At 39.4% G+C, this 14,599-nt stretch overlaps 1 protein-coding gene and 2 non-coding genes across 3 annotated transcripts; all 3 read right to left on the bottom strand.

The window, feature by feature from the left end:
* Positions 1 to 1,874: 1,874 nt before the first annotated feature.
* Positions 1,875 to 1,948, bottom strand: trnat-agu (transfer RNA threonine (anticodon AGU)). The gene has a single exon. It is a non-coding gene; the product is annotated as a tRNA-Thr (tRNA).
* A 5,126-nt stretch (positions 1,949 to 7,074) lies between these two features.
* Positions 7,075 to 7,148, bottom strand: trnat-agu (transfer RNA threonine (anticodon AGU)). Its single transcript has one exon. It is a non-coding gene; the product is annotated as a tRNA-Thr (tRNA).
* Positions 7,149 to 10,778: 3,630 nt separating this feature from the next.
* LOC133446917 (E3 ubiquitin-protein ligase TRIM21-like) lies at positions 10,779 to 13,151 on the bottom strand. Its single transcript, XM_061725135.1, has 2 exons — positions 12,912 to 13,151; positions 10,779 to 12,570 (listed from the first exon to the last, which is right to left on the bottom strand). The coding sequence occupies exon 2, from the start codon at positions 12,559 to 12,561 to the stop codon at positions 10,915 to 10,917; it is 1,647 nt and encodes a 548-aa protein (XP_061581119.1). The 5' UTR covers positions 12,562 to 12,570; positions 12,912 to 13,151; the 3' UTR covers positions 10,779 to 10,914.
* Between the last annotated feature and the right edge of the window lie 1,448 nt (positions 13,152 to 14,599).

Genomic DNA, 14,599 nt, shown 5'->3' with positions numbered 1-14,599 from the left:
TAAGTGGCTGAACTAAAGAAATAAAGTATAGGAGCGCCATCCATTTATTTGAAGGAGTAACTCGGTCGTCAAAGGACAGCATACGGATGTTTGTGTTGTTCAGTTATGATGAAACAAACACAAACGTGACAGTACACTCGGTAAGTGCGTATAGAAGACAGTTGTGAAGCCGCAGCTGCCGCTTACGACCATACCGCCATGAACCAGCAGAGGGCGCTGTTGCTACGTTTGGGAACATGTGCACATTCATCCTCGTTTGCAGCAAATCAGCTCCAGCTTCAGACGCGTAGCGTTCAAATGCTCTTTCATGGAGCCTTGGAACGTCATCAAAGAATGTGACGTCTTTGATGACGTCACGAAGAATAGTGGAAGAGGAAGCACACGTAATAGCACACATTAGAGTGAAGATGTACTTCTTTTCTTGTTATTATAAACAACACCAGAAAACCAGACATACAGCTGTTTAAAAGCACAGCAGAAGTAGTGACATTATTTTGCCACAGGACCATGAAAATATTATAACTGTAATGTCAATCTAACAACAAAAAGTTCCATGTGAGGGAATTTGAAGACATTTCCAACTCATGCTGGTTCCAAAAAAATTGGTCCGACAGGGAGCTGATTCAACACTTTATTTTACATGTGCAAAGCTTCAAAAAACAACACCTACAATACCTGGGTGCTGAATGAGAGGTTAAAAAACAAGCTTGTGTATTATCAAAAACAACACATTAGGCTACTGGCGACAGAACAAACCATGCGGACACACACACTCCATGCACGGTTGAAAAACTGTGTGGATTCCCAGCTCCTAGTTCCCCTGCACCTGATGATCACCTGTGTGTGCATGTTTGATCCAGGCCTGGTTTACAACATGTTGAGTTACATGCACAGTCTCCCAAACCAAGTAGAGACCTTTTTAAGTGAGGTCAAACTTGGAAAATAACTGACTGTCAGACACACCACGTAAAGAAATACACATTTGGTCAAGAAGAATTGGAGGAGTACCCCACCTTGTGGCACGAGTGAAGAACAGCAAAGCATTAAAGTGACATCATGGTCGTGACATTAATGGGATAGTGTTGCATAGAGATGTCTATGGAGAAAGATAGATACACAATGGTAAAAACGAAATCACATTATGGGCACTTTTTATTATTTCGCTTTAGTTTATAATTCATCTTCATTGTGGCATCATATAACACTGTTTTTAGTCATTTTTGTGCACTTTTCGGCTCATTATATTGTATTTTTCTACATATTTGGGAAGAGAAGGTGGCATCCACATTGGATTACGTCAGGTTTGTTTACATCAGGGGCCGCTGTTATTTGGTCCAGTGTGATCACGTGACGCAGCCGCAGCGCTCCTCGACACGGGCGCCGCTGGAAAGAGTCCCGATATTAAAATAACGATTGTGAAAATACTTCCTCAAACTCCGAGTTCAACTTTTTATCCTATGCTTAACATAAATAGTTTTTTTTTTTAAGTGAAAAGAATGTAGACCCCAGACGTGGGAGCGAGATGAAAAGAAAAGGTGGGTGACCTGACAGCCTGAGCCTAACACCACGTAAAGAAATACACATTTGTTCTAGAAGAATTGGAGGAGTACCCCACATTGTGGCACGAGTGAAGAACAGAAAAGCATTAAAGTGACTATTAGAAGAACCAGACATTACCTCCCTCTCAAGCAGTCCACATCTCTTAGTAGAACTTTAAGACTGGAATGTGTGAATTAACTTTGGTTAAGAAACCTTCAATGTGCCTTTCTTTTTTTCTAAGCTACATGTAATTTTTACATTTCACCACCATGGTTGAACCATGAATGAATGAGACATCTATAATCTTTTTCTCTTCCAAAGACAGATGAGTTTAGAGGCTCTGCTGGGATTTGAACCCAGGATCTCCTGTTTACTAGACAGGTGCTTTGACCAACTAAGCCACAGGGCCTCCACAACCTCTCACTTACCTCGTCTCAGACATCAAAACAGTAAGACCTTTAGAGGTGTGACATGCTGGAATGAGAAACAGAAGACATTGGTGGACCACACGTCCTAAAGGACAAGGATCTGACTTTGGATAAGAAGGTTGAGAGTTTTAGTCCCTCTGTGGTTAAAGAGACTTGAGACAGTAAGTTCTAGTGTCTACCTCACATTCACTCTTTACAGGTCACTTCAGTTTACCGTCTTATACCTGCTACACATATTTACGTACTGGAAGGTCATGTTAGTCAATAATGGGACTGAGATCAGGGTTTGGGTTTGTTTTTTTGTTTTTTTTAAGTTATGTTTTTTTTTTCATTATTTATTTTCATGTATTTTTTTCCTTTTTTAAATCATTCATTCAGGATTCCCTCCATCATCTGTTGACCTTCAGCGTCTGCGACGGACAACTCTCCTGCGTCTGCGGGCGACGCGGGTCCTACGGACTCTCCATCGCCTGCGGACGGGGCGAGAGCTCTGTCTGCGTCTGCGTGGCATTGTCAAAAGATGTGATGAGAACTAGTAAGAAGGAGTTCTATTTATAAACTCTGTTACAAGCTTGTTGATGGAATGGAATGTTCATGGAATTGATGACATCATATCTTCTTCAATGGAATTAATGACATCATAACTTGATGACATCATATCTTCTTCAATGGAATTAATGACATCATAACTTGATGACATCATATCTTCTTCAATGGAATTGATGACCATATTATTTGGGGTTTTTTGGTTTAGTTTTTACTTCATAACAGTGATGATGTCATAGAAAAAAAAGAAAGCAGACTTTTAATGACTTTAAATTACAAAATAGTGAATAAGAGAATGGTGACTGTAATAAAACACATCTTACAGGGTTTTTAGCTGTGATTTCACCTGATAAGTCTGGAAACCGCCGCAGACAACAGTGATGTCACAGTCATGTATTGATCATTGATGTGTACAGTCATCTGACAATGATGGCAGGATGAAAACGTCCAATCATGTGCTAACAGTGGAATGATGATCTTCAGCAGTTTCTATTCTGGCTCAGAGGCCAGGGCTTTATGCTCTTATACACTTTCTGAACCCACGCTGACATTTGTGGAAATGCCTGTAAAACCCTTGGTGAAGCTTCCTTAAAACAAGTCCAGAAAAAGCCATTAAAGGTAAAACAGAGACTTGCTTGGGTAAATGAAATCAGACTTAACTCTAGCAGTTAAATATAAAAACACAGCAGCTCAGGAGAGCAGTATTATATATGTAGTGGATATGGGTAAATGAAACAGTATGTATGGATATGAATTAAAAGAAAAAGTATATATGGTATTATAATAGTATATATAGTATAAGGTCATATATGAGGTGTACAACATTATTGACATCTCACCCAGAATGAAGCAGATCCAAGTCGTACAGTGAGATGTTTTTGATTCTGTTTTCCATTCATGTGTCCTCTGCCATTGTTGTAGGTTTTTAAAAATGATTATTGAAAATAACTGCAACAAAAAACAAACATAGTTATTAAAAATAAAAACATTAATGTACAGTTTCCAGGGAGAAATTTCCAATTAAAGAAACGAAACGAAGCGTCGATTGATGAAAAACTGGAAAAATGGGATGAGCCTGGATGGAGGAAAAACTGGAAAAATATATCCAGCCGCTGTTGTTAAATCGACCAGACAGTAATTACGCAATGAACTTTTTAAAATTGATTATTGACAATAAAAAAGAAAAGAAACGAAAGAAAAAAAAGCTAAATTTACCGGACTTTTACATAAAACTCAAACACAGGGAGACGGACTGATGTCGCGCTGGACAAACCACCAAATACCAGCAAATAACCGAAAGAAACACGACCAACCTCAATGAGAACTGTTTCCACGACATCCTTAGTGAGAAGATACCAAGCTGAAGGTGAATAACTAACTGACTCGGTCCAGAGGAATATTTACAGATAAATATACTGCTGGTGACGTCACAAAGGATCAAAGGAGGAGAGAATTCCACCGTCATATCAACCTACGTCATATCAACCTACGTCATATCAACCTACGTCATATATCAAATGTACTATTGCAACAGATATAATGAAGTCTTATTTTTGAAAATAACTAATAAATGCATTTTTGGAAAAGTGTTTTTCTACTGGCACTCCAAGAAACAGATTACAAAGTTTAATTTTGGTTATTTTAAGTTGTCGTTTCTAACTACTTTAGTGAAAGCTGAACCCTGAAATAGCTCTTATATAGTGTTCACTTCTCTCAACCACATCCCCGATGTCTGAGACGGAGAGTAAAACCGGTGTGTTCCAGAGTCAGTGGATCATTCACAAGTGGAGCTGGTGGATTGTAGCGGAGCTGAAACTCTGCAGCTGCCGTGTGTCGGTGTTTATGAGACACTTCTGTGTGACTGAACTAAAGAAATAAACTATAGGAGCGCCATCCATTTATTTGAAGGAGTAACTCGGTCGTCAAAGGACAGCATACGGATGTTTGTGTTGTTCAGTTATGATGAAACAAACACAAACGTGACAGTACACTCGGTAAGTGCCTATAGAAGACAGTTGTGAAGCCGCAGCTGCCGCTTACGACCATACCGCCATGAACCAGCAGAGGGCGCTGTTGCTACGTTTGGGAACATGTGCACATTCATCCTCGTTTGCAGCAAATCAGCTCCAGCTTCAGACGCGTAGCGTTCAAATGCTCTTTCATGGAGCCTTGGAACGTCATCAAAGAATGTGACGTCTTTGATGACGTCACGAAGAATAGTGGAAGAACAAGCACACGTAAAAGCACACATTAGAGTGAAGATGTATTTCTTTTCTTGTTATTATAAACACCAGAAAACCAGACACACACAGCTGTTTAAAAGCACAGCAGAAGTAGTGAAATTATTTTGCCACAGGACCATGAAAATATTATAACTGTAATGGCAATCTAACAACAAAAAATGCCATGTGAGGGAATTTGAAGACATTTCCAACTCATGCTGGTTCCAAAAAAAGTGGTCCGACAGGGAGCTGATTCAACACTTTATTTTACATGTGCAAAGCTTCAAAAAACAACACCTACAATACCCGGGTGCTGAATGAGAGGTTAAAAAACAAGCTTGTGTATTATCAAAAACAACACATTATGCACTGAGTTGATGTGAAAATGTCTTCCAGCTCAGGATGAAACATCTTACCAAGCATTCTTATGAGTTAATCCCATTGATTTTAAAACTCTAATACCTCTCCAATAAAACATGATCTTGCTATCTAATCGTTACATTTTAGCACACAGAAGTTGTCGTGGATGACACTGTATTTAAAGTTTTGTCATGACCAAAAAAACCAAACGCCAGCTTTTCTTGTACGAATGAGTTCCAATTGCTTTCAGTGATATTGATTTAACACATGCATTGGTCTCTATAGCTGTGTTCACACTGCCAGCCCAATATGCAATGACTAGCATACTGCTTGTTGAGCTGCATGTAATTCTACTGAGTGTAAAAGATGATGCATACTGTCTGACTCTGTTACAAGATCTGCCCTGGTGCTCTCAGATGTCTGCCGTCTTCATTGCATCCCGGTCTGAAGGAGGAAGCTTGAAACTGTGAAATCTGACTGGATCACTGACTGGACTGTCGTTGGCACAACAGCTGATGATGTGCAACAAAAGCTTTATTCAACTGGACTCAGTGTCAGTGAGTGTCTTCCTGGAGCACAGGCGTGGGAGGTGGCTTTATTGGAGTAAAAGGCATCAGGCACACCTGCTGGATTTAAAAAACAATAAGGAAGAATTGCAAAAGGTTTAATTTGTAGAATCGGTATAGAACGTTGTGCGTGAGAGTTGAATGCAAGCGATTGATTTGTTGATGACAATACTGTAAAAGCGCTTATTTGTTGGAGTTGAAGTGCCCTAAGCGCGTGCAAAAAGCTGTAGGATCTGAGTGGAACTGTTACCACATAAGAACTGTAAGTTTGACTTTGTCCAGATTGCTGTCCCTGACATAAATAAACTATTACCATCTCTGCCCATTGAAAAACCTGCTGGAACAGACAAGCTAGATGGTAAACTGCTACGACTTGCTGCAGCTTACATATCAACTCCCATTTGTCACATCTTTAATAGATGTTTTACTAACGGGGTTTGCCCAAGGATTTGGAAAGAGGCTAAGATAATTCCAATACCAAAGGACAATAAATCTAACTTCACAGCCGTCCAATAAGCATACTCCCTGTCCTAAGCAAATTATTAGAAAAGATAGTTTTTAATCCAATCCAAAATAATTTTATCATGAATAATCTGATCCCAAGTTCACAGCATGAATACAGAGAGTGTCATTCAACCACCACAGCTCTAGTCCAGCTAACTGATTAGTACTGAAAGTACTTGATGGTATATCCATCCATTATCTATACCCGCTATATTCTTCTCAGGGTAACGGGGGTCTGCTGGAGCTTATCCCAGCTAATATTCAGGTGAGAGACAGACCCCTGGACAGGTCAAAACACAATTTTTATAACCTGAAACTTTCAACGATAACCAGAGTTTCAGTGGTAAACAGTTTGGCCAGTATGGGGACTGACCCATGACCTTGGTGTTATTAGCACCAGAATCTGACGTTCTGAGCTAACCGGCCATCGTGGAGAGTGTTTCTTTTTCGTATGTATGTATGTACGTATGTATGTATGTATGTGCATGTTTGATCCAGGCCTGGTTTACAACATCTTGAATTACATGCACAGTCTCCCAAACCAAGTAGAGACCTTTTTAAGTGAGGTCAAACTTGGAAAGTAACTGACTGTCAGACACACCACGTAAAGAAATACACATTTGTTCTAGAAGAATTGGAGGAGTGCCCCACCTTGTGGCACGAGTGAAGAACAGCAAAGCATTAAAGTGACTAATAGAAGAACCAGACATTACCTCCCTCTCACGCAGTCCACATCTCTTAGTAGAACTTTAAGACTGGAATGTGTGAATTAACATTGAACATTAACATTCAATGTGCCTTTCTATTTTTTTAAGCTACATGTAATTTTTCCATTTTACCACCATGTTTGAACCATGAATGAATGAGACATGTATAATCTTTTTCTCATCCAAAGACAGATGAGTTTAGAGGCTCTGCTGGGATTTGAACCCAGGATCTCCTGTTTACTAGACAGGTGCTTTGACCAACTAAGCCACAGGGCCTCCACAACCTCTCACTTACCTCGTCTCACACATCAAAACAGTGAGACCTTTAGAGGTGTGACATGCTGGAATGAGAAACAGAAGACATTGGTGGACCACACGTCCTAAAGGACAAGGATCTGACTTTGGATAAGAAGGTTGAGAGTTTTAGTCCCTCTGTGGTTAAGGAGACTTGAGACAGATCTCAATCTCTGGGACTAAGATCAGGGTTTGGGTTTGTTTTTTTACGTTATTTTTTTTTCATTGTTTATTTTTATGTATTTTTTCCTTTTTTAAATCATTCATTCAGGATTCCCTCCATCATCTGTTGACCTTCAGCGTCTGCGTCGGACAACTCTCCTGCGTCTGCGGGCGACGCGGGTCCTACGGACTCTCCGGCGCCTGCGGACGGGGCGAGAGCTCTGTCTGCGTCTGCGTGGCATTGTCAAAAGATGTGATGAGAACTAGTAAGAAGGAGTTCTATTTATAAACTCTGTTACAAGCTTGTTGATGGAATGGAATGTTAATGGAATTGACGACATCATATCTTCTTCAATGGAATTAATGACATCATAACTTGATGACATCATATATTCTTCAATGGAATTAATGACATCATAACTTGATGACATCATATATTCTTCAATGGAATTAATGACATCATAACTTGATGACATCATATCTTCTTCAATGGAATTAATGACATCATAACTTGATGACATCATATCTTCTTCAATGGAATTAATGACCATATTATTTGGGGTTTTTGGTTTAGTTTTTACTTCATAACAGTGATGATGTCATAGAAAAAAAAAGAAAGCAGACTTTTAATGACTTTAAATTACAAAATAGTGAATAAGAGAATGATGACTGTAATAAAACACATCTTACAGGGTTTTTAGCTGTGATTTCACCTGATAAGTCTGGAAACCGCCGCAGACAACAGTGATGTCACAGTCATGTATTGATCATTGATGTGTACAGTCATCTGACAATGATGGCAGGATGAAAACGTCCAATCATGTGCTAACAGTGGAATGATGATCTTCAGCAGTTTCTATTCTGGCTCAGAGGCCAGGGCTTTATGCTCTTATACACTTTCTGAACCCACGCTGACATTTGTGGAAATGCCTGTAAAACCCTTCGTGAATCTTCCTTAAAACAAGTCCAGAAAAAGCCATTAAAGGTAAAACAGAGACTTGCTTGGGTAAATGAAATCAGACTTAACTCTAGCAGTTAAATATAAAAACACAGCAGCTCAGGAGAGCAGTATTATATATGTAGTGGATATGGGTAAATGAAACAGTATGTATGGATATGAATTAAAAGAAAAAGTATATATGGTATTATAATAGTATATATAGTATAAGGTCATATATGAGGTGTACAACATTATTGACATCTCACCCAGAATGAAGCAGATCCAAGTCGTACAGTGAGATGTTTTTGATTCTGTTTTCCATTCATGTGTCCTCTGCCATTGTTGTAGGTTTTTAAAAATGATTATTGGAAATAACTGAAACAAAAAACAAACATAGTTATTAAAAATAAAAACATTAATGTACAGTATCCAGGGAGAAATTTCCAATTAAGATAATAACCAAAGCACAAAGGAGTTATAAATGAAGGTTTACTTTAGCCTCATGGATAGTGTTTGGCAGGGTATTATCTGTGGATCAGTGTGATGCAGGTAATACCCTCTGATTTTGAATTTAATTCTTAGATAAACCAGTTTCAACATCTGGGAGCTAATTTAGAGTTAATGGTATTTGGCTGTGAATTAATCCTTGCTATTACAATTATCTCTTTTATTATCTATTTAATTATTATTTTATTATATGCATTCCTTTATAATCCATATTTTTAAATTACAAATGTTTTCCATTGTATATTGTTACGAATCATTCTGAATCACTAATCTTTAAAAATAATCAAAGTAATTCATCTATTCATCTATATCACACTTTTCACTAAAAGATCAGTTACATTTGACTAAAAGTCTTTAAATGATAATCTAACACCAGCAGAGATTGATATAAATTGATTCAGAAAACTCTGCACCAGTGAAACGTCCTGTACATTTGTGAATATTGACATTATTCTAGCTCCACAGACAGGGATCAGTAATTACGGTGCAGCTTCAGTGATGCCTTCAGGTCGCCTCGGAAAACAAAAACCCAACATCGTGACTTCTCCATTCCCAGTGTGCTCTTATACTGAATAAAGATTTATCAGTAAAAACATGTTCTGCTGGTGACTGGTTACTCTCAGCTAAGAATTTCCATCACAGTTGTTCATTTAACATGAATTTCTGGTCAAAAGAGTTGATATTTATACAGGTTTTAACCCCTGCAAGACCAACTATCTAACTGACTCTAAAAGCAACTTAAAATGGAGCTTTTTAAAATCGAGACTGTAACATCAGAGACAAACACAGATTTCAGAGTTCTGCTTTATTCAGTAAAAACTTCAACAATCCAGCAGTTTTCACTCGTTCCATCATCAGATATTGTAGGATCATTCACACTTGCAGATGTTACAATTAGATCACATGATGTTACATTCGACTGGAAAATCTCAAACGTTCCTTTAAAAAGAGGAGGAACAAAAACAGGAAAAAGGTAGAAGTACAACAAACAAATGTAATAATATGATCCAGGGTTGGTTCTAGGATCAGAACTTTAGGCGTGCTGAGCACTCAGAGTTCACTGGCCGGCGAGGCAAAATAAACTTCACTGTTTTGTTCATTTTAACACAAGTTTGGACCATCATTCCCACATTTGTGAAAGAAAAGCAGAGAGAGAGAGATAGAAACTTTTTTTCAAATTGTTATCATTTCATTGTCCATTGCTTATCACCATAAAAAAAAGAAACATCTACATTAATTTCAGGATCCTGTCATTGGAAATGATAATAACGTCTCCATGACAACGGGCAATGAAAATATGACTTCTCAAGGAAAAGTTGTCTTGTGGCTCAACTTGCCCCAGTTTAGGGGTAAGTTGATCTGCATCTGGGAGTAAATTGACCCATTTCCATTTTCCAGTTTAAACCTGAAGAATATTTGGCTAAATCTTAAAAGGTAACTTAACAATATTTAACAAACTAAATTCAAGTGTATTATTCAGAATGTGTTGAAAGAAAAGGTGAAATAACTCCACATTACACATTACAGACTGAAAAATACAATTTAACTGAAACCTACAAGATTATTAACGTATTATCAAAGAATAATTGGACCAGAGCGTGTTTTTGATCAAATTGAAGTGCAATTCATGGTGGATGACCCTTGACACCACACAAGTAGGTGCATTCTTATTTGTGGTCTGTAAGATCCTTCTCTGTCTCCTTACATTAATATAAAAATTATAATAAAAATAGTAATAAAGTCCTTTCTCTTCTCCTCTCTTTATTTGTGCTGTCAACCAAATCTGAAATAATCTGTATAATAATCTATATAATATGAAATAATTTCTATCTAATAAACAATATAAATTGATCCAAATTACATCATTCTAATTGAATATTTGGTTGCAATGAGAAATGAAGTCACATCATGTGATCATACACTCCTACCTGAACCTGGATCTTTTATTCTAAAAAACCTCTGTACGTCCATGATAAGGCCTTCTGTCTGTCTACACACACACACACACACACACACACACACACACACACACACACACACACACACACACACACACACACACACACACACACACACACACACACACACACACACACACACTGAACATTCAGAGTTGATGATGATTCATTACATCAAAGATCAGACAGTTTGATTGACAGGACAGATGATCAGAGGAGCAGAGTTTTTACCTCCATCATTGGAACAAGGACTGAAGTATGGGTGGAGTTTCTCCCTGAAGGAGCAGCCAGTAAAGGAGTAGATAAGTGCTGCAGCATCTACATCATGAAAGGAGACCAGACCCTCCTCATAATCCACAAACACCCCCACCTTCTCAGGAGGAGAACTGAGATGGAGACGGACTGAACGATCAGTAAGAGCTGCGTATTCATTTCCTTTTCTCAGAATAACAGTCCAGTAACCATTCTGAGTACTCAGTGTGATTATTCCCTTCCTGTTGACCGACTCTCTGGCCACTCCTACATCCCAGTCAGTCTTTCCTTTAACCTGAACCTCAAAGTAAAATCTGCCTGAAGAGAAACTCTGTTTTCCTAAAACACAAGCAGACTGAGAGAATCTCTCTGGATTATCTGGAAGATTCTTCCTCACATCACTATGATACACTTGTTTTCCATCATCAGACAGGATGAGTTTAGGATTTGCTGTATCAGGATCAAGAGTCACATCAGCTTCAAACTGCTGGATCCTCCTCAGCTCAACTTCAGCGAGCAGCTTCTTCATCTTCTCTCTGAGGTTCTTCTCCAGCTGGTCCACAGCTCTCACCACAGTCCCCTCATATGAAGGTGGATGGACTCTGACCTCTGTCCAGTTCTTGGTGGGTGGAGCATCTTCCAGGGATGAGAATCTTTGGAGGAGGTGGAGGTGATCTTCAGAGCGTGAGAGCTGCTCCACCTCAGAGCTCCTCTTCTTCAGCTCACAGATTTCCTGTTCCAGATCTTTGATGAAGTCTTCAGCCTGTTTCTCTGCAGTTTTCTGTTTGTCTTCCATCTCCTTCATGAACTCCTTCAGACGTCTCTCAACAGACTCCTTCAGATCAGTGAAGACCTGAACACCTTCTGCTTTCTCTCTGTCTGCAGCATCGTTACTGATCTTCAGAGACTCTTTGAACTCCTGAATCTTCAGTCGTCTCTTCTGGATCATCTGCTGAATCTCAGCCTCTGTCTTCTCCAGATCTGCCTTCTTTCCTTCATATTCTTCTCTCAGAGGAACAAACTTATGATTATTGTGGTCTAAAACAGGGCAGAGCGTGCAGACACATGTCTGGTCGGTCTTACAGAACAGCTCCAGAGGTTTATCGTGCTTCGTACAAATCCTGTCCTCCAGGTTCTCCACAGGCTCCACCAGCTGATGTCTTTTCAGACGTGAAGCTGTCAGATGAGGCTCCAGGTGAGTCTCACAGTAGGACAGCAGACACACCAGGCAGGACTTCAGGGCCTTCAGTCTGGTTCCAGTGCAGACGTCACAGGGAACTTCTCCTGGTTCTGCAGCTTGTTGCTCTGAGCTGCTGCTGCTGGATTTCTGTTGAGCTTCACGTCTGAACTCAGAAACCATCTCTCTCAATAAGGTGTTGACTTCCAGGTCAGGTCTTGTACTGAACATCTTTTGACAGATGGGACACTTGTAGAGAACATTACCATCCCAGTGATGAGTGATGCAGGTTTTACAGAAGTTGTGTCCACATGGTGTGGTGACTGGATCAGTGAACACATCCAGACAGATGGAGCACAGGAACTGATCTGCAGATCTCAGGTTGCTGCCAGCAGACATGTTGGTTCTCTGGAAACAAAAGTGAAAGTGTGAAACATCAAAGCTGCAATAATGAAATGAAGAAGTGAAAAACAACAAGAGAGAAGGAAACAGAACAAAGAATGTCATGAATCCTCAGAGAAAACACCCGTCTGACAGTAAAAGGAGGAACGTTTCCTCAACACAAGTTTAGATTATTAATGTCACGACTCCACAATAATTAACTATTTCATGTGAATCATTTTCCTCTAAACGTTCCTGTTCTTTGACCAGAGTCAGACTGAGTTTTCCAGAATAACATTTAGTAAACTGAGTTGAAGTTTTGTCTTCCTGCTGACAGAAACACAGTAAATGTTTTCTTCTGTACTCACCAGTGTTTCAGAGACTCTGCTGTGTTGTGGAGGAAAACCCGATGGACTCGCTTGGATCTTCTTTCAGAGACGAACAGGAATCTTCTGGACTGGATTTCTGCTCCGTCACACTTGAACTTTCCTCCTTCCTCCCTCTGCTCTGGTTCCTTCCTCTGATTTACAGGATTATTGTCAAACAGCAGAGTTGATGTGATGAATAAGACGGAGTGAAGCCTCGTCTGCAGCTCGTTGTTCAAACATTCACCTTTACAATGTTGTTTATCTTAAATTAACTGGAACTTGTTCAAAGTTCAGATCATGATTGGGCGGTACGGACAATAAAACTATATTCCTCCTCATTCCTGCTGCTTTACAGTTCAGACACTTCCTCTGCTTGATTTGCTTATGTTATTGATTTTATGCTGATTTTCCCCTGATTTATTCCTTCTTTCTAAGAGCAAGCTAACACATAGCTAAGGAGCACAGATAACACAGCCAAGTCTGTGCATTATAACAAATCATGGAGTGATAATCCTCCCTGGAACTGTCTCGGTGCAAAACCAAAGAGTAAGGCCCAATCCCAATTCTCCTTCACTCGCCCTTCTTTTCTCCACTCGCACTTCTTTTCTTCCCTAACCCCTAAAAAAGAAGGGGGAGATTTTAGGGCACTTGAAATCTAGGGCACGTGGCCCAGGTGCCTGTCCCAATACTCCCCCTCGTTTTCATCCCTAGCCTGATCTGGAAGCCCAGAGCTAAAAGCTGTTTTAACCTCAGCTGTAGCTCTGTTAATATGGCACTTTATTAAGTTTTAATATTTTTTCAGGCATAAAGGTAACCTTAAGATCCGCAACAGGGGCTCAGTTTATCCAAATAACGCTGTGCATATGTGTAAATAGTTTTGTATTTGTGTGGTTTTACTCACTTGGAAATACTTTTAAATTGTCTAATAAAACTTGTTACACAACAGTTTTCTCTTCTGGGGTTTCTCAAAGTAAGGTAATGTCTCAAATTATAAACTGTACAACGAGATCAATAGTAAAATAAGGATAGTGAGAGAATCTGCAGTAAAAAAGGCTTTATTTGCTATATTCAAATACAATTTTTAAAAAGAAAAAAGTAAACATTGCACGCAAAACAAAGAAAGGTGCTGTTCCATATAAAAAAATTTGCACAGAAATATTTACAAAAAAAAAGTTTGCAGTGTATGTGCTGCTACTGCTGATGAGGTGTCTGGTCCACCATTTTCTCTAAAAGGTTCAGGAACCTGTCCATGTGTTCTTCATTCTTTTGACATCTTCTGTCTTCTTTGGCGGCCTCAGCTTGAAGGAAGTCCTGCATAGAGAATTTCTTTTTTTGGGGGATCGGGGGGAAAGCGGACCTGATGCCTGAAGCTTCCAGCTTCCTCTTCCAGCTGGTGAGGCAGAGCTTGAGGCCGATGTGCTGGCGTCTTCCAAAGGGTTCTGAGATAAAAAGATGGATACACATGTTGATTACACACATGACTGGACTATCATACACACCCACAACATCATACCAGGTTCATTATCACTGTATAAATAAAAATTACCTCTGTGCTTTCCTCTGAATTTGTCAGAGAGGACACCGGTGAGGATGGAGGGTCGATTATGTTCAGAAAAGAAAATAACAGTTAGATCTTCAGGTACTGTAGTGCAGGGGTTCTTAACCTTTCTGACCTTGGGGCCCAATTT

Source organism: Cololabis saira, chromosome 1 (genome assembly GCF_033807715.1).
Source record: "Cololabis saira isolate AMF1-May2022 chromosome 1, fColSai1.1, whole genome shotgun sequence".
Classification (NCBI taxonomy): Eukaryota; Metazoa; Chordata; class Actinopteri; order Beloniformes; family Belonidae; genus Cololabis; species Cololabis saira.
Note: the sequence above shows the minus strand (reverse complement) of the source record. Positions and strands in the feature narration are given on the sequence as shown.

Bases quoted from the DNA above. Each gene is read 5' to 3' on its own strand.
- LOC133446917 (XM_061725135.1), bottom strand. From the start codon at position 12,561: ATGTCTGCTGGCAGCAACCTGAGATCTGCAGATCAGTTCCTGTGCTCC.